Genomic DNA, 25,586 nt, shown 5'->3' on the forward strand with positions numbered 1-25,586 from the left:
TTAATTAATTACTGAATGTGGAATTAAGTGAATGTGTCTCAGTGACTTCTTAACCAACAAATCCATTTTTTTAAATTATAAAGTTACTACATTTGTGTTTTCATTTTCTTTATGCTTTTTAATTTCTTTTGGAGCATTTCTTGCCTTTCTCTATACTCTGTGAAGCACAATGCTGCGCAAAACCTCCCACTTCTCTAGGGTCTTTCTGAAACTGTCTTACCCTCTAATATTGCTTCCTTTGTGCTGCACTGGCATTTTTGGGATTGGCAGACACCTTTGCACTTGAAGAAGCCATAGTTTTAATTGATCTCTTCTCTTGGCACTAGTACTCAACCAATGCAGATTGACATCTGTTGTGGAAATCAAAGCTGTGTAGTTTTGTTTCTGACAGGGGCATATTTTCTGGCCCAAATAATAAAGAAAGGCTAAATAGTAGTACTGGCTTGAATTTGTTCTCGTAACATACTTACAAAAACCTCTGACTATCAATTAACTTTAATTCATCCCCTTTGGGCTAATATGACTTTTAAGCCTTCCAGACTGTCACTAGGTGATCTAACAATTTGTGAACTGTCTTAACTGTGCTGCACAGGTGATGAGTGATATTCTAATAGCTAAAACCTGCTTTTACTAAATTTTTTTAATTTATCTTTTGACATAATGTTGGGCCTTCATTTGCACCTAGCAAAACCCTCCCCCTCCACCCCCGCCACCCAAAGAATACATTGTGTCACGGAAATTGGCCAGTGTTCATAGCTACATTCTGTTCCTGTGAAATGATTTACAGGCACCATGACAAGATTTTTGTCTTTTCTATCCAGTAAATTTGCATATTTACAATCTCTTCCATAGACAAGACACCCTGAAATAACTCACTGGGATCTCTACGGCCTTTCTGATGGCTAGACTAGAAAAGTTATCAGGAACCTCATGAATCTCGCTAGAACATCTGTTAACAAACAATGTGCAATGATTTTCTTCCATTCTGTCTCAGCCCAAAACTTCACTTCTCTCTGGTGCCACTGAATGGGTTGGTAATTTTTAAATTTAGCAAAATGTGCAGCTGCTGGCCACAGAAAACCAACTGAAAGATAGGCTCACTCTCTAGAACTGTGATGCAAGCAGAACTGATCATTCTGTTAACTGGCCAGAAGCATTAAATCCTTCTCTCTCCATCAGTTAACACATAATCAGGTTACCCAACCTTATAAATCATGTAGCAACATCAGTCCAGGTACCCAACCATGTGAGTCAAGGACAGATCCCATGGCTACCTGGAGCTATATGGCCACACAGTTGCTAATTATGAGTGAAGTGATTATCTAATTTTTGCATGTCTTTGTGTCTGCATGGATGTATAAAATACCATGAGTAATGCTGTTCTTGCATTACTTCTGACTGCCTCCAAAGCAAGAAATGCTGAAAATAATCTCAGGTGAAAACCTGATTTTGTAAGATGTCCAGGCAAACATAGATGTTCAGATACATTGTCAGTTTATCAAAATCTATCTCAACCCTTAGAATGTTTGTTCATTTAGAGCCAATCTCGCAACATATAATGGGTCACCAGAGGGTGGAAGGCAAGGGAAAATCTGCTAAGCACAGAGGGGACCACATTGGGGCATACATTGATGCTCCTGAAAAAGCTCAACAGATATTCCATGCTCTTGTTGGGAAGCTGTCCTCCTTTCTCCCGTTCCCATTGCCCCAGCCTGGCTACTTGAGCTGGGTGATGGAGCCAGAATCTGGACCAAAGTGAATATTGGTGCAAGCGTAATGAATAAAACCAAGAGTATATATTTCTTTACTTTGCTTTTAAATTGAAGCATCATATATACTCTAATGAGAAACCTTTCTGTGGTGTAGCTTATTCCTAGCAAAATTAAATGTTATAAATGCCATTCTCAATTTCTGGGTAGCCTAGGTACAATACTCATTATGTATACAATCAATATTGTATCTAGACTCTCACACTTATGACTACATCGCACCATTTCCTCTGCGCTCTCTCTCACACACACGCGCACACACACACACAAAGTTATCAGTGTGTGTGTGTGTACATGTACACAATATTTCCCAGAATATTTAAATACTTAAAAGTGCAATATTTTTGCTCTTTGGATTGAACAATTTTAATCTGTCAGTTATTTCCTTGGTAAGATGACTTGAAACTGGTAGGCAACGTGTCATGTGGTTAAAGTAAAAGATCCTGTTGTTATAATAATACCTTATGTACCCCCCCAAGCACTAGTTGCATTACATGCCATCCTGTGCTTGAATCACTCACTTTATTTGAACATTGCTTTCCACATCATTCCTTCCCATTTATAAGATATCGTTTCCAAACTATATGAATTATCTGAAAAAGTATGCAACCCCCTTTGGGATTGTTTCCTCTCATTTTACTGTCCAAAATAAAGATGCTAAAAGCTAATGTCCAGAATATATATGAAATCAGAAAATGTTTGTTATCTCTTTGCCTTCAGTTTCATAAAAACAAAAAGAAAAATATCTAAATATCCCAACTGTCAGATATTTTCTTTAGCAGTGTTTGTCACATGCATACTTACAGGGTAATCTATGGCAAAATAGCTTTTTCTCCCACCATAGTAATTCTGGTTGTGCTAATACAGGATTCTGTCACTAAGTATCGTTCTCCCTTTCCTTTCCTTGATCGATCTGTCTGTCTGTCTGTCATTGGCTCTACTGCCTTTAAAAGTTCCTACTGTGTTTTTGATTGACGTTCATATATATAGAGAGAGAGAAGATATAGATATTTTAGAGTTAAGATATGTTAGCTGAATGCTCTTTCTTTGCTGTTCCCAGTTTGAAAGACAACCTCTAGTACAAATTGCTTACCAACAACACTATGAAACCCATCACTGCCTATGGATGTACACTGCATGTCCCGAATATCAGCATTTCTATTGTTTTATGCACATGTGCTATAAATCCTCATATTCCACTGCCATTTCTGTAGTGTTATATGAGCCTCAGGAATCTTTGTGGCCAGCTGTCATCCACCCTGGCTCAGATTTCATTTAAGAGTGGCAGTTCTCCAGGGGAAGCACATGCTTCCATATTTCTAATGTGCTTAACTATTATCCTCATTTTTATTCATAGTAATTAAGGTGGTTTGCATATTTTTCAAAGTGCAATTCTAAAATGTACCAAATCACATCTCAAGTCATGCTTTTCTTTAAAAATCACTGATGTGATTGCAAAGCACTTACTGCAGGTCCTATCTGCAGCACCGTCAGTGTGTACATGCACTTAGAGTATGAGTTGCATTTTATTAATGTAAAAAAATAAATTGCTAAGCCCTAGGAAGGCCACTGGTCAGAATTTCTTTAATTGCTATGGAGACCATTATGACATCTCAAATCAATGGGACTGCTTGCATAATGAGGTGCTACTCACTGGGCAGATGCCAGTATTTGGCCCTAAGTGGACTGGATGCCTATGTATTTAAATAATTGAACATCTGAAAATACTTCATGGACACTAGGGTTATTAGGTAACATGTGTGCAACAGTCTGCCACCCACTGACAGAAGCGGCACCTTACTCCAAAACCACTAATCGTTGCAGTGTCTGGGCCTAAGCCTGTACATCATGTTATCAATATCATATTAACAATCTTTAATTGTACTGGATTAAAAGAAGAGATGATCAAAATTTGGAACTTCCATCAACTTCATTTTGTCCCAAATCAGGACAAAAAGTCAAAATCTCAGAATTTTTCGCAAAACATTCCAAAAAATTTCATTTTAATCTAACATTTCCTTTCAAGAAGGTTGAACCATGTTGTTTCAACTTCGTTATTTTTGCTTTTGTATTATAATATAAATGTAAAAAAGAGTAGTCAAAATTAAATCTTATGACCTTATTGAAACAAAAGATTTCACTAATTTCCTGCAAATAATCAATGGAATAGCTATGTTCTTATGAAACTTTTCAATTTAATCAAGTCAGCATTTTCTGACCAGTTCTAGTTAAAAGATAACATTCTAGGTCTAGGCCTATAACTTCACAAAATTCAGTTTTTGATCCAGAAGATTTGCAAAATTCAAGGGTGTTTAGATGTCGGTGATTGTTCATGGTCAACTCTTCAAAAAAAAAAAAGCCTAGCTTTGTGACTTGTACTTTGCGCCAGTACAGGGGAGCAAAGAAGACGTAAGCACCCTGGATCCAGAGATAGAGATAAGCGCATGTTGCCACCATCTTGCTCTTCACCACCACTTTAGCAGGTGGGTGGAGTGTGGTCATGGCTAGATAGGGAATGTGGGTGATGTCTAACCTCTGTCTCTGTGTGTCAGAAAGTGGAAGGTAGCCAATACAGAGGGCATGGTAATTTGCTGCCTATCAAAACTGGCAGAAAATTATTGTCACTGGAACAAGAAAAAAGCTGAGAGGAACTTGAGCTTCAGGGGTGTCTTTGAGGGAAGACAGTTGTAAAGTTTTGAAAAGGGTTCACTTTGTAGAAATGGACATTGAGACTGGAGCAGGGTTATCTGTTTGTTCTGCATTGGTTCACCCATTCTTAGTCCCTACGTGATTGATCTGATGGGAACTGCCAGGGATCAGTGGCTGTGGTGAACATTTTCATTCTTAGCACTAACTAGGCAAGTAGACTTAAACCTATTCAGTCATACAACTGAAGAAGTTCTGAAACATAATGTCATCCTACAAGTGTGTTGGATGTGTTTGTGGCTCCATGATATGAACAGCAACATGATGTACTGATGATGAGAGTGAGGGATCAGGAACATCTGATTTTTTTTTTTCATAGTGTTCACACTCTTCTTGACAGTTACTCTAAGTCATAGACAAGCCACTAGTTTCAAGTTAATGATTCTTTTTACAAAGGAGTCTCTGATATACTGCAGAAATGCCCAGAGGTCATATTGCTAGGCACTGTACAAATACACTTGTGTTTCAGTTTGCATAGTTTCAGTTGTCTTATATTGTAATGTAAATAACATATTTCACTTTTTAGAACATCCCATTTTTCAGTGCTAGTAATTCACGTTTTCTGCATTATTCAGAAACCATAGAATGTGCCCCATCTATTTAGAATCCCAGTAACAATGAAAATCCAGCATTTGTTTCTTTCACTCAGCATGTATCCTTCATATCTGAGATTTTCCTTCTCCTATCTTCCTCTACTACCTCACGTATAGCCTATTTTCTGTAATGCCCCCATGCTATCACCTGAGTGATATTTGAAATCAGCTGTCTTTCTGAAAAGAAGTTTCCATTATTGTCCGTAGTGAGGACAACAGCAATACAGGGGATCTGCATTTTCCTGCTGCCACCACTGTAGCAGAGTGTGTATTGGGCATGTAATCCCTCCACGTTGGACATTTAATCTTGTTCTGCTTCTTCCACCAATACCTGGTGCTCTGCCACCTGCCCCATCTTTCTTTTCATGTGTAGGCAGCTACTCTTTCCAGGCTCACCTCTAATTGGAGCCACAGAACAGGTGAGGACTGCGTGCAATTTCTTCTTCAAACATATCTTTTAACCCTACCTGGCTGCTGCCTACACTTTCTTTCAATGATTGATGCAGTTTTTGCCATCTCTGTAGGCTGAAGAATGGCCTCCTTTTGGCAGCTTGAGAAAGATCTTCCTCTGTTCTAGCTGAAATCCAGTACCAGATAACAGAACCAGATCCACAAATACTAACACAGCTACCAACTTCCTCCACATTTTGACCATGATGTCTATTCTGTCCAGCTGAAACCTTATTCACTCCTCTCCTGTATTCAGGATGCAGGGCACCAGCCAGACAAATCCCCTCTCTCCTCCGCCATAAGCCAGATGTGATCAATCAAGGCTTCATTGGACCGGACAGGCCAACCTGATGTTCCAGCCAACAAGAAGGGGGCCACCTGGTAAGCTGATTGTCCTCTTTTAGGCATCCTTAGGATCTTCTTCAGCTGTCCTGTGGTTTGGGGGTTTTTGTTTGTTGTTTTTTTAAATTATTTTTATTATTATTATTTATTATTAATATTATTATTTTCCCTGCTTTTTTTGCTATTTTATAGCTAACAAAGTGCTTCGACTGGAGCATTTTTGTTCCAGATACTCTTTTTTAACCTTTTCAGTCCTGTCTTCATCCTATCTCTGTTGTGTTTGGCTTCTCCATCAACCCCACAGATAAAAGTATCCAGCCAATCATCAGGGAATCCATATACCCAAATGGAGGGCTCACTTCCACAGCATCATATCCCTTTTTTTCCCACATGATGTATCAGTCACAATGACACAATTTATTTCAGAATATTTATGTGAACATGAACCAGTACAAGCAAATATGAAAGGAGAGCAATAAAGGAAGGGATAATATTGTATATGTACAGCATGCCATTATGCATACATGATCATAAAAGGCTTTTACTTCACTTATTCATAATTTATGATTTGTGCTGCTAGCAACATAATCTTGACAAGGAGTCAGTTATGTTTCATTTTATAAATCAAACTAATTAAGAACCAGGACAGCAATCTAAGTGAAAAAGATCTGAAGTCAGTGTTGAGCACCATATGCACTACAATGGAAAACATTGCAAATTTTTCTGCTGCAGTGTTTGCCAGATCCAATAGTTTAATATAGTTTTCTTTCTTTTTCCAATAATTATTTCATTAACTTGTCAATAGAAATATGGTAAAGTAAGTAATGGTGGCATCATTTTAAAACAGCACAAGGGGAAAAAAAAGATTAAGAAAACAAAACAGAAAAACGAAAAAAATGGGCCAGGCAATCACCATGAAAGAATAAATTCATTTTAGGAAAGAAAATCTGGAATGTGGATACAACACCAAGTAGACACACAGAGATAAGAACAAATTAAAGCTTCAGTCTGACATAATTTCAGCTAAACGATATGGCAAAAAAAAAAGAAAAATGGCATATTAAACCTGTACCACTCAACACACTCAAGGGACCTCGGGCCTTGATGGTAGCAAGTGTGCTAATTTCATATCCAGGAGCATCCCAGCAATAAAGGAATCCAAAGTTGGATCCCTCTGAAATTTTAGAAGTTTTCTCAGATGTACAGCAATGTCTTAATTGTATGTAGGATCTCAAAGTGCTTTACAAACATAAATTAATGAAGCCTCAGCACATACATGATGATTTGATGAGAGGACTTAATGTTTCCTTCATCATGTTTATTTTCTGTATCACTTCAGTTTTCACTTGTCTTTAATGGGGGGCCAACATGTAGTCACACATGGCAGCAACATTGTACTCTTCACCAAAACTTCCACAGTACACACAAACTATTAAACTATATTCTACCCCTCTCACACCCCTCATACACACATTTCCTCCCATTTTGTCATTTTAATATAATCATTAACCATGATTAAAATAAAGAAAGTGACTGAAAGAAAACCAGAGAAAAATAAACATTAACATTAATGGGAGTTTCGAGAGATGATTCCTCTTTCTTATCTGGCAACATCTGCTTGGACACTTGTAGGTTTGTCTGTATTTCAGATCTTTGTGTATCCTGACAGTATCTTTCTGATGTGTAAACCAATGAACTTGTCTATAAATAAACTTTAGTGGCAGTAACTCTTCTTGTCCTCCTGTTCCATCCCTGTTACAAATTACTTGCGTTTTCTGTCACATCTTGGGTTCGGCTATGGATGCAGAAACGCTAAGACTTATAATATAAATTGTCTTTCAATAATGAAGACAGTGGGCCATATTCTCCTTGGAAACAGTGTGGGAACTTCACTATATAAGTTGGGGCTTAGAATCAGGGTTTATTTGAGGGGAAAACATTTCACAGTCTGTTCCTCACCATTATTTGTCAGGTTTGCCAGTCTCATTTGGTTGTTGTGCATAGTGGAGTATTTATACTCTAACATCTGATAGCTTGCACCAGAAGTATAAGGTGTTTACAAAGGGGTAACGTTCTTCCAAGAAGACGATTGCTAGATCTCTCAAATTGTAGCTTTACAATGTTCACAATGTACTGGATCTCATTCAGAACTCAAACTATGTGGGAGCAAAAGAAACTATTCCCCCACAACTTACACAGGTTGTTGCTTCCTGCCTGGAATCATGTATATAAGCAGAGTGGCTATCTTTGCCTTGACTTCTTTTACCAAATGTACATCAGAACACTTGGACATATTTTTCCAGATATTCAGGAGATGGTCTTCTGCAACATGTAGCTTACATGCCTCTGTCAGAATATAAGACACCTCTGGTTTCTTATTTGGAATTAATCCCTCCAAGTTTTCTGCACTCAAAAATCAGATCCCTCAGTAGAGGTACTCATGGACAATATGCTTTCTATCCATGATAGGGATATTTTGTTAAGTGGTATTTATTCACTGAGTAGGAGGAATAATGTCTCGGAAGTGGAGGTGCTGGTAGGAGGGGAAATTGTTGTTGATGTTTGTCCCTAAGCTGGTCACAGGTCAGGAAAAACATGATATTTTAACAAATGCTCCCTACCCTCTCCCCAGCCTCATTATTGGCTGAGGGTCTGTGTGCATGTGTTTGGTTTTGTAGTTCTGAGCCGCTAATTGGCAATTATGGCATTAGTCCATTTTTAATTTTTAATTTAATTTTGTAAGGGTTCCGCATACCTGTTCTGTTTTAATCATCTTCCAATGGCTGTCGGGAAGAATACCAATTAATTCATCCACCCCTCAGTTGTATTTTTTTCTCTTCTAACCATTGGGTCTCAGTAGATGAGAATTAACTGATATTCCCACTGCCTGAAGTTATAGTACAGTTAAACAGATATACACCTCTTCTAGGGAGAGAATCAAGTTTGCGGACAATATACAGTGTAAAGCAGGGATTTATAATGGTCGATTAGCTGACAAAAATATTTTTCTTCCTAAAAGTTCTCTTTCTATCGATACCCTCAATCTGGAGCCTCAAGGGACCTACTAAACAAGAGACCCAAAATATAACATTCAGAATGCCAGAGGAAGATCTGGCTGTCATATTTTGAATTGAGCTGATAGGAAAAGGGATGCAAGACTGAGTTCTGCAGGAGTTTCAATAAGAATACTACACGCGGTGCTTATGACCATCTCAGTAAAATCGGCAAAATCGTAGGCCATTGGGTGCTGTGATACAGAAGGGCCAGGGAGCAGTGGGACAGTGGTAGAGGGGAGATAAATAAGTTCTAGGCTAATTAAGATGTGGTTCCATATAGGCTAGAGAGGGTTGTTACAGGTTAATTGGAGCACCTATAGTCAATTAAGGCCCTGCAGAAAACTAATAAATAAAAAACCCTGCTACAGGCAGTCAAGGTGTGTGAAGAAGGAGAGAGGACTGGAGTTTGGAGGTGTGTTGCTGAGACCTGAAAGACCAGAGAACCAAACGAAGGGAGACCCTGCCCCAGCAGGCCAGGGAGACTCCCTCCCCTGGGATCAAGGACCAAGAGTAACTCTCTAACCAAGGGGGAAGAGTGGAAGAAACCCGCATGGGTTGAGAGGGGCTGGGGCTCAAAGTGAGGCGCAAATCCAGACCCCTCCCTTGCTTCCCTTCTCTACCACCTTCCCAGGCTACTAGCGGTGCCCTTGGTGCCCAAGAGCAGGAAAAAGGGTAGTGTCTTAGCCCCCTCACCAAGAAAAGCATGGGACTCACCATACCAACATTGGCCATTTTGCCACAGTGTTTATAGAATTTTCAGGTTGTTGAAGAGAAAAATCAGGTGGTCACTTGAGCAATCGTTTTTGATATTTGCACATTTAGGCAGATTTATGCCTGTCCCACATATGGAAGCTGGTTATTTTTTTTTTAGGATATAATTAATGCCTTGATGGTTTTATATGGTTTTCACCTAAAACCAGGTAGAATTTGATGATTTTGTTTGCTTCTCTTGGAGATTTTGATTCAACCTAACCCCAAATTCAAAGCAAAATATAGGAGATGGGAACTCATAAGAACTGAAATCAAAATGTTTTGTTGTAAACTGCCATACCTAAGTTTCCCTCTAAGGATCCTAGGTGCTACAACAATACAAATAATAAACAACAATAATCTTTGATGTAGCCATTTTCTAACTATTATCCTTCTATAACTGACATGAAAGTCATTCCAGTATCACTTTAAACCTTAGCAAGCCTCACTCCAAAGGATGGCCTTGTAATTATGGAACTGGACTGGGATTTAGAGTGTCTTTCCCTAGAAATAGTACAAGCTTTGGATAAGTCACTTAATCATTGTGTCAGGTTTCAGAGTAGCAGCTGTGTTAGTCTGTATCTGCAAACAGAAAAGGAGTACTTATTTGCTGGTCTCTAAGGTGCCACAAGTACTTCTTTTCTTTAATCATTGTGTGTGTGTCATTTTCCCATATATACAGTGGGGATAATACTCATTTCCCAGAAGGGCTGAATGGGTACATTTTTTTTTCATGTGTGCTTAGTGCTCAGATGATGGTGGGGACCATAACAGTTTATAAGTCAATACAAGTTGTGATTTTTCATAAGAGCCACAAGGAAATCCTCATAAAAATAAATAAGTAAATGCTTCTAGGTCTCAACCAAGTGAACTACATGGAGGGACTAGTCTCACGAAATACTGTTGCTCCTGCTGGTGGATACCGTACCAGCAGATTCTCCAATTCCTTGTTCATCTGGATACAATCTTTGTGCTGATCTCTATATTAAAAAAATAAAGGAGGGTAATTGGAGATGGATATCACACTTCAGATCTCACTCTGCATCTTCTTAGTCTATTCAAGAAGTGGTACTAGTCCCATTTCTCTAGTAACATCTCCATTTTTTAAATCAGTAAAGATTCCAGTTGATTTTTTTCATGAAAAATCCATGCTCTTATTTTATGCTTCTCTCGTGACTGTTGTTGTTGTTGAGAATTCTATGGACTTCAGAAGAAGTTCCTTCAGAAAACTTTGTATAAAGAATTCTTGCACTCATCTTGTTCTGGGATTCCTTTAATCTGGCCTTCTGTTTCATCCAGTAAGGAAGCTAACATCTTTCTCAGAGTACCTAACATTCTCCTTCAGAATTTCTCATGCTATTCCAAGTTTATTTCCCTCTGCTCTTCTGATTCACTGCTTAGCTATTTCAGCCTTCTTGCAGTGATTAAAATTATTTGTTGGATTATTGTTAAAATCTTCTCATGTCCCCAATATGAGCCAATAGAATCACTTAAGATTCTTATTCCTTTTAATATTTTTACTATGCTCATCTCACGTTGTATTATCTTAGCTACTGTCTGTACTGTTATGGATTCTTCATTCATGAATTACAGATGATAGAGGGAGCAAATCCAGTGTGGCAAGCAATATTTGGCTATCAGTATCACTGGTGCAAGCTGTGCCCCAGAGATTTAGAGACCATGTATTCAGAAAAGCAACTGCAAAAATGTACTTAATTTCCATAAGCAATTGAGGCATTTCACTAGCTAATTGTGTGCACAAATCTAAAATTCTGGGCAATTCCGGAAAAGGGACAATTTACCCAGAAGCCACAAAATCGATGTAGTGAGACCCCTTAGGAAAGAGGCAGTGGGAAGGATTCCATATTTGATTTCTGCCTCACATGTTTTTGACTTGGTACAAAAGTGATTCATAACAAACTAACTAACTAAATAGCCTTTTTGTTTCCTCTCACACACAAATGAATTGTACCTGCCAAGTGTTTCAATTTTTGCAAAACTGTTGAGCACTTTATCTGCCAGTTTTGATAGTGCATGCCTATAGCATTTACATGGCTTAGTCGTCAGGTTTGAAATAACTATTCTGCCCAGAAGCAAAGTGTCATATGCTGACAACTCTTCACCTTTCCAAGCTAGATATGTTGGGAACTATGACTTTTACTGGGTGTGGGTCTTACAGTTATGACCTTTGTCCACACTGCGCATACATTAAGGAGTTGATATTCACAGGACAGTGCATGTGCACATGCACACCTGCTTTGACATATACTATCCTAAATGCATGTGCAAGCTATGGATATCTATAGCTATCTAGGTGGTAATACATGCAGACAATGGGTGCCTATATACATTTTCCTTTGGAAACTGGGTTCCAGAATATCCCATGGCACTTTATACAGGAATAAGAACAACAATGAACTATTATTAGTTATAATGTGGATACTAAAATCCTTTATAAAATAGTTATTGGATTGCCTGTGCCCAGGGGCCAATTTATACACTTCAATATTTCAGACTTTAAAAATTTAGAAGCAAATATAACACATGATGTCACCAGTTTACAGTATGGATTACATTTAAAAATATACATAAGGGCACATTTTTGCAGTCATACACACACTTTATTCTCACTGAAGTCAAATGGAATTTTGCATGTTGAAAGACTGAGGGATCAGACACTGTTGAAACCAAAGCACAATTTTTGAGTTGCAGCAGCTCCAAGGAAATTTCAAGTGACAATTTTTTTTTCTTAAAGTGTCTCAGATAATTTAAGCCACATTTAGCTTGGACTGATCTTAGGCAAAGACTATGCATGCTAAAAATTTTCTCATAGCAAGTTACAGCTGAGTTAAAAATCCCTGAAAATAAGAGTTTGTAATAGAAGTGCTGAAAGAACCTGTATTACCACAGTACCAACAAGCACTTCTCTGATAAATTCTAGTCAGTTTTTATAGTCAAGTGGTCACTTTCTGCCACTATCTCAAAGTGCACATTATAAGAATTAATGGCTTGGCAGTACTAAAATACCATGGCCTATATTTGTCCTCTTAAATGTTTTAATAGAAATTTGATATGGTTGATCCCAGGTCAACTGTAGTGGAGTGCTGTATGACTTGTTGGTAAATCTTTTACAATTCTAGATGTGTGTAGAGTCAGCATCTGTGTGAAGAAGGGTATGTCTACACTGCAAAGAAAAACCCACAGCATCAAGTCTCAGAACCTGGGTCAATTGGCTCAGGCTGCAGAGCTAAAAATAGCAGTGGAGACATTCCCTCTCAGACTGGAGCCCAGGCTCTGAAACCCGGTGAGGGGGAACAGTCTCAGAGTCTGGGCTCTTCTGAGTAGGTACGTCTACCCTGCTATTTTTAGCCCCATAGCTTGAGCCCTAAAGGCCCAGAGACTTGGGATATGTCTACATTGCAAAGAAAAACCTGTGTAACCAAGAGTCATCTCAGCATTGACAGTGAGATGCTAAGTTATTTGTGCTAACATTTGATTAATGCCAATATAAAAAGAAACTCCTGATCCTTAAGCTCCCCATACACACTTTTTACAAATAGATATATTTTAAATTCTCTGCTTTTATTTTATATTTTTAATAGCACGGGGTTCAAATTTTTAGTTCAGTTTGATTTTTAGAAAGCAAGAGTAATTTCATAGTTTCTCAAGATTTTGATTTAAGCTAAGAAACTCTTCCCAGAACCTGTGAGAAAATAGCTTAGGTGAAGGAAGGAGATGGGGCTAGGGAAGGGATTCTTGAAACTCATCCTTTGTTTAATGAAAGGTTCATGAATTTCATTGAACCTGCATGAGAGAAAGATATACGTGTGTGTGTATACTAAAACCCATGTCCTCTGAGGCTGAGCATTGAAAGATTCTCTCAACTGAATCTTTTAGAATGTTTGAGGGGGTTAGATGCATATCTTCCATTATTTTCAATGTCTAAATCTCACATGTCAATGCCTGTAGCACAGTCATCAGTACTATGAAATTTCATTCTATTTTAAGTAAAATTCAGGTTGCAAGGCCCTCTGGATGGGGTTATTAGCTTTTTATTTGCCCCCATAGCACCTGGCTCAAATTTGGCAAATATAAATACTAATTAATTGGAAGTTCATGGCTCCAGGTCAGAATATAGCCACTAGTTTTACCAAAGAATTTTAAAATAATGACCAATGGAGTATGTTATTACTTTTTGAAACTTTTGATTAAATGAACAACATAATCGAATTAAATATAATATGTAGATGCTGAAAATGATCCATTAGTCAATGCAAATTGCCATGTTAATAATGTATGTTTAATGCTAAGCACATCTGACAACCATTTCATCTCTTTTCCATACTAGAGCTTGGTGTCTTGCATTAATTCTCATAGTTTACAGCTGCAACATTCAACACACGTGATATGTAGTGATGTGATCCGAATGAAATGATCAACATGTCAGAACAATATGATTACAAGTAAACAAGGTGTCTGGCTAACTGAGTACATTGGGCAAAACTGAGGAGCCAAATTTTGTGCTAACTTAATGACTCTTGCAATTCCATTGGTGTGAATCCAATTTCCATTTACAAGGGTATAAATCAGAAGAAGCTCCACTGGAGTCAGTGTGAGTAAGATCAGAGTGAGGTGAGATCAGAATCAGGCTATTGACTGTAAAGAAGTTGTACAGGATGCAATTCAGTGAAAATTGTGGTAATTCATACACACAAAATATTATATGGCCAGGGATGTTCCACTTGCAGGTTGGAGTCCTCTTGGTTCAGCTGAAGTCTGCTACATCCTTTCTTAAGAAAAAGACATAAGTGGCAATTAATACTGAGAAAACACACAAATTACCAGGAAGACCAAAATCCAAGGGTCATTGAAATTAATGGAGTCACTCCAGATTTCCAACAGTGTAACTGAGAGCAGAAATTGACCCTAAATCTGTAAGTATCCCGGGTGATTATTCTGCCATTTCAGATAAAGACACAAGTATGCTGAAGACACAAAAGAGACTCTTATCTTTAGCAGTGATTATTTTTTTTTAAAGCTGGTAACTATGGAAGAGAGAAATAACAGAAACAAGGGTACAAATATACATCAGGATGGTAGGGAAAGCTGTACCTTGAAACTGTCTGAAGGCTGTAGGCAGCACACAGGGATAGCTCAGTGATTTGAGCATTGGCCTGCTAAATCCAGAGTTGTGAGTTCCCTCCTTGAGGGGGCCATTTAGGGATCTGGGGCAAAAATTGGGATTGGTCCTGCTTTTAGCAGGGGGTTGTACTAGATGACCTCCTGAGGTCTCTTCCAACCCTGATATTCTATAATAAGAACTTCAAGTGAAAACCTGACCCCATTGAAGTCAATAGGAGTTTAGAGAGGAAGGATGTTCCAGTGGCTAGAGCACTAACTCGGACTCTGTTCAGTTTCTGGTGTACCCCACACTTCCTGTGTGACCCTGGGCAAGTCACTCTACCTCAATTCCCCATCTGTAATGGGGCTGGTAGCATTTCCCTCCCTCACATGGGGTGTTGGGAAGATAAATCAGTTAAAGACTGTGTGGTGATGGGTATATAGGTATATGAGATAGATCTGGATACCAAAGCTGCTGTCCTCTGTGCCTCCCCACTCCTTGACATACATAGTTGCATGTAAGTTAAAAAAAAAAGAGTAGAGATTCTGCATCTGAATTATTGACTTGTTTCTTCACCTTCCTGTTAAAGATAAAACAAATACAGTCTCATACTGTCAGTACAAAGTTTCTGTATGATCACCTCGTGGACAAAGCAGTTTCTATCCAGCTTTTAAAGAGTTAGCAGACCCAAGTGTAAAATATAATAGTTGCCACTAGACTAGAAATGACCATACGAGTATGTTTGATTACAGCTCTGCTGGACTAAAGGTCACAGGAAAGTTTTAGAATACTTAAGAGACAATTATCTAAAGTTCTGACTTTTCCAAAGGCATACAACTAGAAATTATTCAGACAATTATTTAAAGTTCACATTTTTCAAAAGGGAGGAAAAAATGTCCATTCCTTCACCTTGGCATTGTTTGCCTCTATTTTATTATTTTATATAATCCCTTTTTATGTCAGAGCTGCACTAGAGCAGAATAAATATGATTATTTTTCATTTCTGAGGAATTTTAACTTGTAAGAATGAAAACAATAAACCAGAAGATAGTTTGTTGATTATTTTGAAATTCTCCATGGTGCACTTTAATCTCAGCATAGGAATAAGAAAAGGAGTATTTGTGGCACCTTAGAGACTAACAAATTTATCTGAGCAATAAATGTTCAAATAAATTTGTTAGTCTACAAGGTGCCACAAGTACTCCTTCTCTTTTTGTGAATACAGACTAACACGGCTGCTACTCTGAAGCATAGGAATAGATATTCTGTAAACACGTTAGCCTGATTATCCACCAGTTGATCCAGTGGTTAATTTATGTTATAAACAAGTATTATTTAAGCTGTTGGCAGAGAACCATAAATTTAGGGATGTACAAGATTTATGAAATTATCCAGTGGATCTCCCCATCTGTGCAATATTGTTCTCTCTGCTAGGTTCCCTGGTATTTTATTCAGTATTTTAAATGATTCAAGAAATTTAGGTCTTCCATACTTCTCTTGGAAGGCTATTTCCCCAGACTAATAGAGCTCACAATTAGGAAGTTACATTGTGTATGTCAGCCATCTATTATTCGAGTTAAATTATACTCTGCTGCCATGTGTCAGCATGACATGTGACATAATAGGATGTAAATGACATAATTTGATCAGCCAGCTAAAATTGTATAGTGCAATTTTTTTCTTCATATCTGGTATCTGCTATCAAATTTGCTATCAAAATTTCTGTTTTTTTTTTCAGAAGATGCATCACACATGTTGGCTCTCATGAAAAGCAGGTCATTTTGAAATATCCATGAATGTTTCCATGCCTGTAAGCTTAGTTATCATAGATCACCAAAAAGTACCATAAAAACTACATAATTTCGTTTCAGATTATTTTAGTAAGCCTTCTGGTTCAATGGGACATTTTTATTTTTATTGTAAAGATTATGCAAAGGGCTTCACTCAAGCAATATTGTGCTTGTGATCAGCATGACTTTTTGTTTTTACTAAAATATCCTTTTTCAAAGCAGACCTTGCATGTGAACCTACCTACTGTATGTTATATATGTGTGATGCACCAGGTATTTTAGAATGGGTGGGGTAATATCTTTTATTGGACCAACTTCTGTTGATGAGAGAGACAAGGTAGGGCAGAGCAGGAACTGAACTCAGGTCTCCCACAGAAGTTGGTCCAATAAAAGGTATTACTTCCCTCACCTTGTCTCACTAATATCCTGGGACTGACACAGCTACAACTACACTGCATACAACTAGGTATTCCAAAGCATTCAATTTGCTCTAGGAAAAAAAATGCTGTCTCTCCTCTCCCTCAGTGAAATTAATCACATGTTCACTTGCTCATATGGCTTGCAACGGTAATTTGCATCATCAAAAGTAGTCCTGTTCCCCTTTTACAACGTTTTAAATGTGCGACACTAAAGAAAATTAAGTAAAAAACCCACAGATGTATCTTTCAGCAGTGTAAATAGAATCCTTTCAGGAGCAATGAACTAGTGTCTGTGCCTTGTATGCTAGCATAGTCTGGGATTTCTAGACCAGTTTTGCAATGCAGGGCTAGCCTTATGATTAAGGCTAAGATTTTGTCATGGTTATTTTTAGTAAAAATCATGGACAGGTCATGGGCAATAAACAAAAATTAACAGAAGCCGTGACCTACCTGTGACTTTTGCTACTGCGGCTCCATGGTTTCCCCTGCCACCCTGGTGGGTGGGAGTTGCAGGGTTCTCCCATACCCACAAGGCTGTCCATGGTGGCTAGAACCCTGAGGAGGGCCCCCTGAGTAGGCTGTCGCCTGTTTCTGGAACCCTGCAGGTAGACCCTGAAGAGGCTGTCTCCTGTCACTGGAAACCTATAGTGGGACCCTGAGGAGGCTGTCTCCTGTCACTGGACACCTGTAGGGGTAACCTGAGGAGGCTGTCGCTCTTCTGGAACCCTGCCTGGGCCCCACTGGCTGACAGCTCCAGTCCCATAGACCCAGGGGCTGAAGCAGAAAATGACAGAGACGTCTTCGGAAGTCATGTCTTCTGTGACCTCCATGACATAAACGTAGCCTTACCTAGGATTTGTGTGTCCTGTTACATTGTTGGTGATGAAGGGGCTGGGCTTTGAGTTGGCTCCTAAATTCCTGATGCTAGAAGAGAGATTGATCTGTGAATTTTCTTTTTCTCTGGGTCTGCTAGAACCAGAAAAGGGAAATGCGTTCCGGAACAGCTGACCTCGCAGAGGGTTCCCCAATGTACAGGACTATGAGAGTGACTTGTTTGGTGTGTACTTAATTTTGGTCCTGTCTCTACAGATAAAAACTTAACAGTTTTGGGGTTCATTGATTTTTGTTATTGTCACTGTGATTGTGTTAACATAGAGGAATACAAGAAAGTAAGGTAGTCTTAACAATGAGGAGTCCTTGTGGCACCTTAGAGACTAACAAATGTATTTGGGCATAAGCTTTCATGGGATATAACCCTCTTCATCCTATGCATCGAGTGGAAAATACAGGAAGCAGGTATAAATATACAGCACATGAAAAGATTGGAATTGCCTTACTAAGTGAGGAGCCATTTTTTCACGTGCTGTATATTTATACCTGCTTCCTGTATCTTCCACTCCAAGCATCTGATGAAGTGGGTTATATCCCACAAAAGCTTATGCCTAAATACATTTGTTAGTCTCTAAGGTGCCACAAGGACTTCTCGTTGTTTTTACTGATACAGACTAACACAGCTACCCCTCTAAGGTAGTCTTGTGATTAAGGCAAGAGTGGGACTGAGGAGCTCTGGTTTCAATTCCTGGGTCTATATCAGCCTTACTGTGTAAACTTAGAAAAGTCATTTAATCTCTCTTTGCCTCATTTTCCATACTGTAAAATAGGGATAATAATCCTTCTTTTCTACCGCTCTGTATCTATCTTGTGTATTAGACTCCTTTAAACCTCCAATTTAACACTGTCAGATCTCCAATGCAGAGATGGTCTCTTACTGTGTATGTACAGTGTGTGGAACAATGAGGCACTAAGTGTTCATTTGTTATTATTATTGTATTACTATAGTGCCTAGGAGCCCAAATCAAGGAGGCGGGTCCTCATTGTGCTAGGTGCTGTACAAACAGAGAGAAAAAAGATGGTCTCTGCCTCAAAGAGCTAACGATCTAAGTTAGAGTTCTTTCAATGTACATGTATTGGGGGTTGGCTGAGGTCTCTACCTTTTGAAAATTTGACCATAATTGTCAATGAGCAAGTTAATACATGAACAAAGTATTGGTGATCTGAAGACATTGGCTTATCATAGTTAATAGTAGTAAGGAGGCATAATGGATCAATAGTCATGTGGATTAAAGTGGATTAATAGTCATGTAAAGAGCTGAAATGTTCTCCAAGCATTTGTCTGGTATTTTCCCCCTCTATAGACTTATATTTGGCTACCAAATGTATGACTCTCATTTCTTTGATTTTGTGCTTGTTTTGTGACAGTTCCCATTCCAACTTACTTACTGACAACTTTATTATTAAATTCTTTAAAACTCTCCAGGAGAACTCCTATCACTTATGGAATGAGATAAGAAATGAATAAAATGTCCTCGTATTTTCACTTCTAAAATGCACAGAACATCTTAATAAGGATATCTTTACTGCTCTCTATGTTATCCGACAGGGCTCTTTGTGTTATGGAGAAACTGCTTTTTAGCTCTCCAAAGTGCATATAAAAAGCCACCTATGATGATAGTGTTTATTCAAATCCTGTACAATACATATTATATATTATATTAGCTCCAATAAATGTGAAGAAATACACAGCTCTTTAGTTGTGAGATTTCCAGCTGTAAAATTTCCAATTAAAAACTTTCTTCATGTAAGTAATATATCCAGCATAGATAATAATTTCTACCACAAAGTCCTTAATACCATTAATGATTTGATCTTTCTGAGTGCACTGTAAAAGGGAGAGAAAGAGAGAGACAGAAAAAAAGCTAGGTAGGTGGAAGCTTACCCAGCAGGAAAATCTACTGATCTGTAAATAGAGTGTGTCAAGGAATTAAAGAAGCAAGCTGAGGTGCATGCACAAAGTTACACTTGAATGTAAACAGACTGCTGGCGTTACTTTTTTTAAACTCTTAAAAATTGTAAATCACATTTTCTGTATGCGTCTTTCCATTTTGAGGACCAGCTTTTTATTTTCACGTGCAGGTTAATCAAGGTTGGTGCCAGTGTCATAAAGCCACTCATGTCTACTGCATGAGCAGTATACCCACACTTTTATGTACATATGTTTTGGGTTAGCATTTTACTTAATAAAATCAACACACTTTGACATGAACATGGCTTTTTATTTTGAAACTTTTGGGCATTGTGATAACACTTTTCGCTTGCCCTTGTAACATTTCATCCAGCGATCTCAGAACAGCTCAGTGAGAGCTGAGGGTTCATGGAAGCCTTCTGGAAGCACTCATCCCTGTGCAGGAACAAGTTCTAAGTGGTGCTTTTTCAAGCCATTTGGGTCTAGAAATCACACTAGCCATCTCATTAGTACTGGCTCCATTGTCACTTCTTGGTTTCACTTGTGCGGGAAATGTTCCCATAGCAGTCTATTTTATAGGAATTTGGCAAATCCACTTGTAGACAAACCTTGTAAGTACAGAGACTGCCACAATGCTATTTTTTAAATATTTTCAGTGAAATGCTTTTCAATCATTAGAAAGATTATGTTCAGTCTTTGGACATATTGTGGTTTGGGGTTGGTCCTTGTTCCATGATAGTAGGAGCAGCAGCAACTGGCATAAATAAAGTTGCACACTATCCAATCTATTCTCCTATGTTTTAGTCCCTTGTAATTTTTGATACTTTCTTCATTTTGGCTGAGATATTCGAGGATTGGTATCCATCCAAAGTTGTGGATATTTGTGTGTGTGTGTGGAAGTCTGAGCAAGAATGATTCAGCCAGTTTTGAGCACAAGGAGAGTGAAAGGGGGGAAACATCTTAAAAACTCCAAGAAAAACATAAGGTGTCAACCTGCATAAATGAAATCAAAACAATGTGATTCCATAGGATGTCAGATTTATTTAACATTGCCAAACTCTTTATCAAAATGATGCTTTCACTAAACAACACGATCAGCATATGCTTAATATTTCATTGTTCCAGGGCTCCCATTTTTCGCCTCCACTGAAGTACATTGTATTGAGACATGCCAAGAAACCGAAACTCATTCTCAGACTTAGATTACCAATTTTGTGTTTGGTTAAAATAAATGGCCAAAGCCAAATTCTGCTCTGAGTTATAAAAAACATAATTATTGGAGTAAATAACAGCAGAATTTGGCTTGAATCAATACAAATTTCTTGACAATTATGCTGACTGAGCTACCAGAGGCCTAATTCTTCACTCCAGACTCATATCACACCATTCTCCAGGCCTCAGGATAAAATGCATCTCCTGTTCCCTCCCCAGTGAACAACTGATATTTAAAGAAACTTGGGTATTCCAATGAACTCCATCAATGTCCTATAGTTCATAACAGAATTCAGCAGCAAGAGTGTTACATTTTGTCACTGTGACTACTATGGATGTTTGTGGACTCTCTGAACAGTGTGTCTGAATCCTCTGTGCATCCATGAGCCTCAGTTTTGAATATCTCTGCTTCTGTCAGCTTCAGTCAGAGCTTTATTAATACATGGAGGGGTTTTGGTTTTTTTTGTCCCCCCCTTTATGTAATTTTCTTTATTATGATAAAAGTAGCGTGAATAAATAAATAACATGGACAGCGCTATAATGAAGGATCAGCAGGTTAATTAGAGAGATGAGTGGAGAGTGATCATCCTCTACCTGCTGAGCATCTGCTGCCAAGTTAATTCATGCAGCAGCATTGGTGTCTGTTCCTGGAGGAGCTGCCTGCTGCTTTTCCAGCTACAAGTACTATAAAGAAAGGGTCCACAGGGAGGGGAAAGCAAATCAGATAAATTGAATTTATTACTAATCAGCTGGTGTGATTTATTTGCAAGTTTCAAGTTTTAGGAACTAAATAAAAGGCAAGCTGGGGGCTGTTGCTCTTCATGTACAGGCCATATTTCCAGCAGCACTAGGTGACATTTTCTTCTTTTTTTACTTTTGAGGGGGCAAATTAGAGGCTGTTGCTAACATGATTCCCACAGCAGCAGTGAGCAGCATCTATCCATTGTCAAACCAATTTTCTCAATGTTACCCTCTGCTTTTTTTTCCTGAGGACAGGTTCAGGTTGCCATTGTGGGCACATCTGATTGATCCCCACCCATGTGTCTCCTCGATATCTACATCACCATATTGAAGGTTAATTATCATTTAGCTCAACAGTAACCTTCTTCTAGCTGACAAAGCTCTCTCTCTCTGTCTCCTCTTTTTGTCTACTGTCTCATCTTATATCACGTTGGTACCTACAGGCCATCCAGGTTGAGCTCACATGGTGCTAGGTGCTAGCTGTACAAATATGTAGTAAATGACAGTCACTGCCCAAAGAGCAAATTTAGTCCACTCTTTTCCCCTTCTTCTGGGCCAGATTACTCATACTGAGTAGTACCTTACTTGGTGAGAAGTAGTCCTCCTGAAATCAATAGCACTATTTGCAAAGTAACTTACCACCCAGCATGAGCAAGGGTGGAAAAAAATGGGTCTTTCATTGTCCCCATCCCAGTTCTCCTCCATCCCATGTTCTCCAGTCCTTTTCCCATGTGTTTTCCGCAATTCTCCCCCTCCCCACACACACACTTTGCCTTTCTACTTTAGCCCCGTGGCATCCAATTCCTCCCTCTTACATTGCTCTCCAGTTTTCCTCTCTTCCCCCTCTCTGGCCCTCCCAGTAGACATTGTTCCATCCCCTCTTCCTTGTGCTGATCTTTCCTTGTGAAAGATCTGTTGTCATCCCATGGTTTGTAAACATCTTTAAACATACATGAATCCCCTCTTCATGCAATGGCAGCTGCCATTTTTGCATTATTCTTATATATTCTTCAATGTTCTTTCTCATGGAAGTTTCAGTGGAGCCACCTAGTGGCTGAATGATTTAGATGCACCCTTGTGTGTAAAAGGGTAATAGGGGAAGGGCAGCATAGGAGAAGTAGCTATTTATGAAGCTCATTGTGCAAGCAGGGCCCAGTAAAAAGAATTTCTCTTTGCACAGCCTGCCCTTTTTGTTCTGGATTCATCTGCATCTGTCCGTTCTATACTCTCAACACATGACCCCGGGCTGAACAGGAATAGGGTGACTGAGTCAGAAAGAAGGGGGAGCTGCAAACAAAAAAATATGTATTTTTTTTTCATGTCAAAGCCGGTGTCTGACCCTTCCTATCTGTAATGGGGAGAGGACGAGGAGGCCAGGAATGGAATGCAAGGAGCCTTCCCAAGAGGGCTTTGTGCTCCGCCAGCATAAAGACTGTGCAAAGCTTCCACTCACAGTAGTGCTAGCCTTTTCAAAGGGTATAGGTTGGGCCAGGTTTAGCAGAGTTGGCTAGTCACAGAGGCTAGTCACCTTTTGAGGGAGGGTCTCTGGAACTGGAAATCATTGTATGTGTTTAAGGCTCCTCTGGAGCTCCCAATAGGAAAATGACCCCATGCATGATGCTATCCCATGCAGGACTATGTCTTAGTTACAAGATAGTGAGAGGGTAGGGATTGAGCCCAAAAAGTTCAGCTGCTTTTTTTTTTAATCATGTGGAGAAAGAAGAGAGAATAGGAACAATGTGGACAAAACAACCATATATGGTCCTGCTCCTTGAGAACTATGTGCAGTCCCATGGACTTCAACATAGGAGTGTGGCTCTCAGTGGAGGATTGGGATTTAGTTTTGTTTTACCCTTCCTTTGGAAGTTCAAAAGAAAAGGATTATGGATTTAACTCCTGCTTAAACCTCTTTAAATGGTCATTGCAAAAAAAAAAAAGTACAGAAATGTGTTTTTAAAAAAAAAATCTCACCAAAATAGTGATGGGGACTAGGAAAGGGAAAGCACAACTTGCTGAACATGCCCTGCTAGGATATTCCAAGATTATTCCCACAAAAGAAATTAGGTTCATTTTAAAAAAAACCCTTAAATAAACTAAACTACAGCATAATTTTAGTAATGTAGCTTTTTTCCCTTTATATTTGATACCATGCAATTCCGCTGGTGAGCATGTATGAGATAGGAGGGAGATTTTGTTGCTATATGTGCATTTCAGTGTCACCTCTGACATTTTTAACCAGTGTAAAGAAGTGCAGTTTGTGCTTCATTCTGAAGATGTACTAATCATTGATTTCATACACATATATCTTCTTCATTACATCAGAGTGGCACACAGAATAAGGAGTATAATTAAAGAGTTTGATGCTGTTTGGGTTGTCTAAATCCTTGAGAACTCACACCTGAAATTTAGCTTTAATAAACAGGCATGCTTCCTATAATTCCAAAAAGGACATGAGAAAGGACTAGACTATCTATTTAGCTCCATGGTGCCATCAGTTGTGATGTGACTGTTGCTAACTTGAGAAGACGTAAGGAAAATCTGATTCCCATGGTTGAAAAGTGAAGGAGAACCCTTTCTGTACTAGAGCTCTAATCAGGTCCAACTTCAAAAATGTTCCTTTATAATTTCACTATTTTGATTTATGGTGGTCTTTGTCTGAATGTCTAGTCTAAACATTTCTAAAATTCAAACTCAGATCTAAATACTTAGGTCCTCTTTAGATATAATCGGTTAAATCAGAACCATGAAACCAAGTACCCCTGAATTTTTGGAGGAGGGATTTTGAAATTCAACCTGGTAAAAGCAGGCCTGGTTCTCTTCTCTGCTACACTATGGGTGTATCTACACTGCAGCTGGGAGCATGCTCCCACCTTGGTAGATAGACTCTCATTAGCTTGGCTCAAGCTCACATGCTAAAAATAGCAGCGTGGATTTTGCAGCCCTGGCAGAGGCTTACGACCTGAGTTCAGATCCAGCGGGTCAGCTTGGGAGCCCAAGCTTCATGATCCGTGCTGCTATTTTTAGTGTGCTCGCTTGACTCAAGCTAGTGGGAGCTTGTCTACCCGGGGTGGGAAACTCGTTGCCAGATGCAGTGTAGACACACCCCATGTGATTATTAGAGCTGGTTGGGAAATTTTTGATTACACTTTTTTTGCCAAAAATATTGATTCATTGAAACTGAAACTGTTCACAGGAAAGGGTTGTTTTAGACAAGTTTCCTGACTCAATAAAATGGTGAGTAAAAGTTTTTTAAATTTCTAAACAAAAAGGGGTTTTGGTTTTAGTTCAAAATGACTTCAGTTAGAAATGTAACTTAATTTATATATATAAAAATTTAAAAAGAGGAAAACAAGGTCAAAAATCTAAAAAAAGTGTTTTGAAATTACTGAAACAAAATGTGTTTAATGACCTGAACTGATTTTTTTTGGGGGGGGCAGGGCATTCTGGACCCCAATTTTTTTTTGAGAATTTGACTTTTTGTCCCAATTTGGGATGGGGACATTTATTGAACTCTTACATTCTCATGGGATGGGAAAACCATTTCTCCCGCAGTCCTTGTGGTTACACCATCATGAAACTGGTGTATGCGAGTGGAGAAGTAGGTTCCTAGGAGTCCTAATCTTCATTTCCCTGCTCTAAGCACCAGCCAAATCCCTCTTTTATTCTTCTGTTCATGGAACTAATTGGTCAGCTACAAGAACCTTTCCAGTTTCTAATACCCTGGTACAGGCTCAATCAATTAGAGAAATTACTCCTGTTATATCAGTAATACCACATCTACTAGTAAGTATTTCCTAGGGTATTATCGTTGGGTTGTATGGAGTTGTCTGTAT

At 38.7% G+C, this 25,586-nt stretch overlaps 1 protein-coding gene across 3 annotated transcripts in view; it reads left to right on the top strand.

The window, feature by feature from the left end:
* Nucleotides 1–25,586, top strand: part of CDH8 (cadherin 8) — a 206,849-nt gene that overhangs the window by 174,879 nt on the left and 6,384 nt on the right. For 2 of the 3 annotated variants that reach the window (XM_038368730.2, XM_038368731.2), the window contains one exon: nt 5,775–5,899. The exons of the other annotated variant lie outside the window; for it this stretch is intronic. In XM_038368730.2, coding sequence (XP_038224658.1) covers nt 5,775–5,869 — 95 coding nt within the window. In that variant the 3' untranslated portion in view covers nt 5,870–5,899. The remainder of the gene's footprint in view (nt 1–5,774; nt 5,900–25,586) is intronic. 3 annotated transcript variants of the gene reach the window in all.

Source organism: Dermochelys coriacea, chromosome 12, assembly GCF_009764565.3.
Source record: "Dermochelys coriacea isolate rDerCor1 chromosome 12, rDerCor1.pri.v4, whole genome shotgun sequence".
Lineage (NCBI taxonomy): Eukaryota > Metazoa > Chordata > Testudines > Dermochelyidae > Dermochelys > Dermochelys coriacea.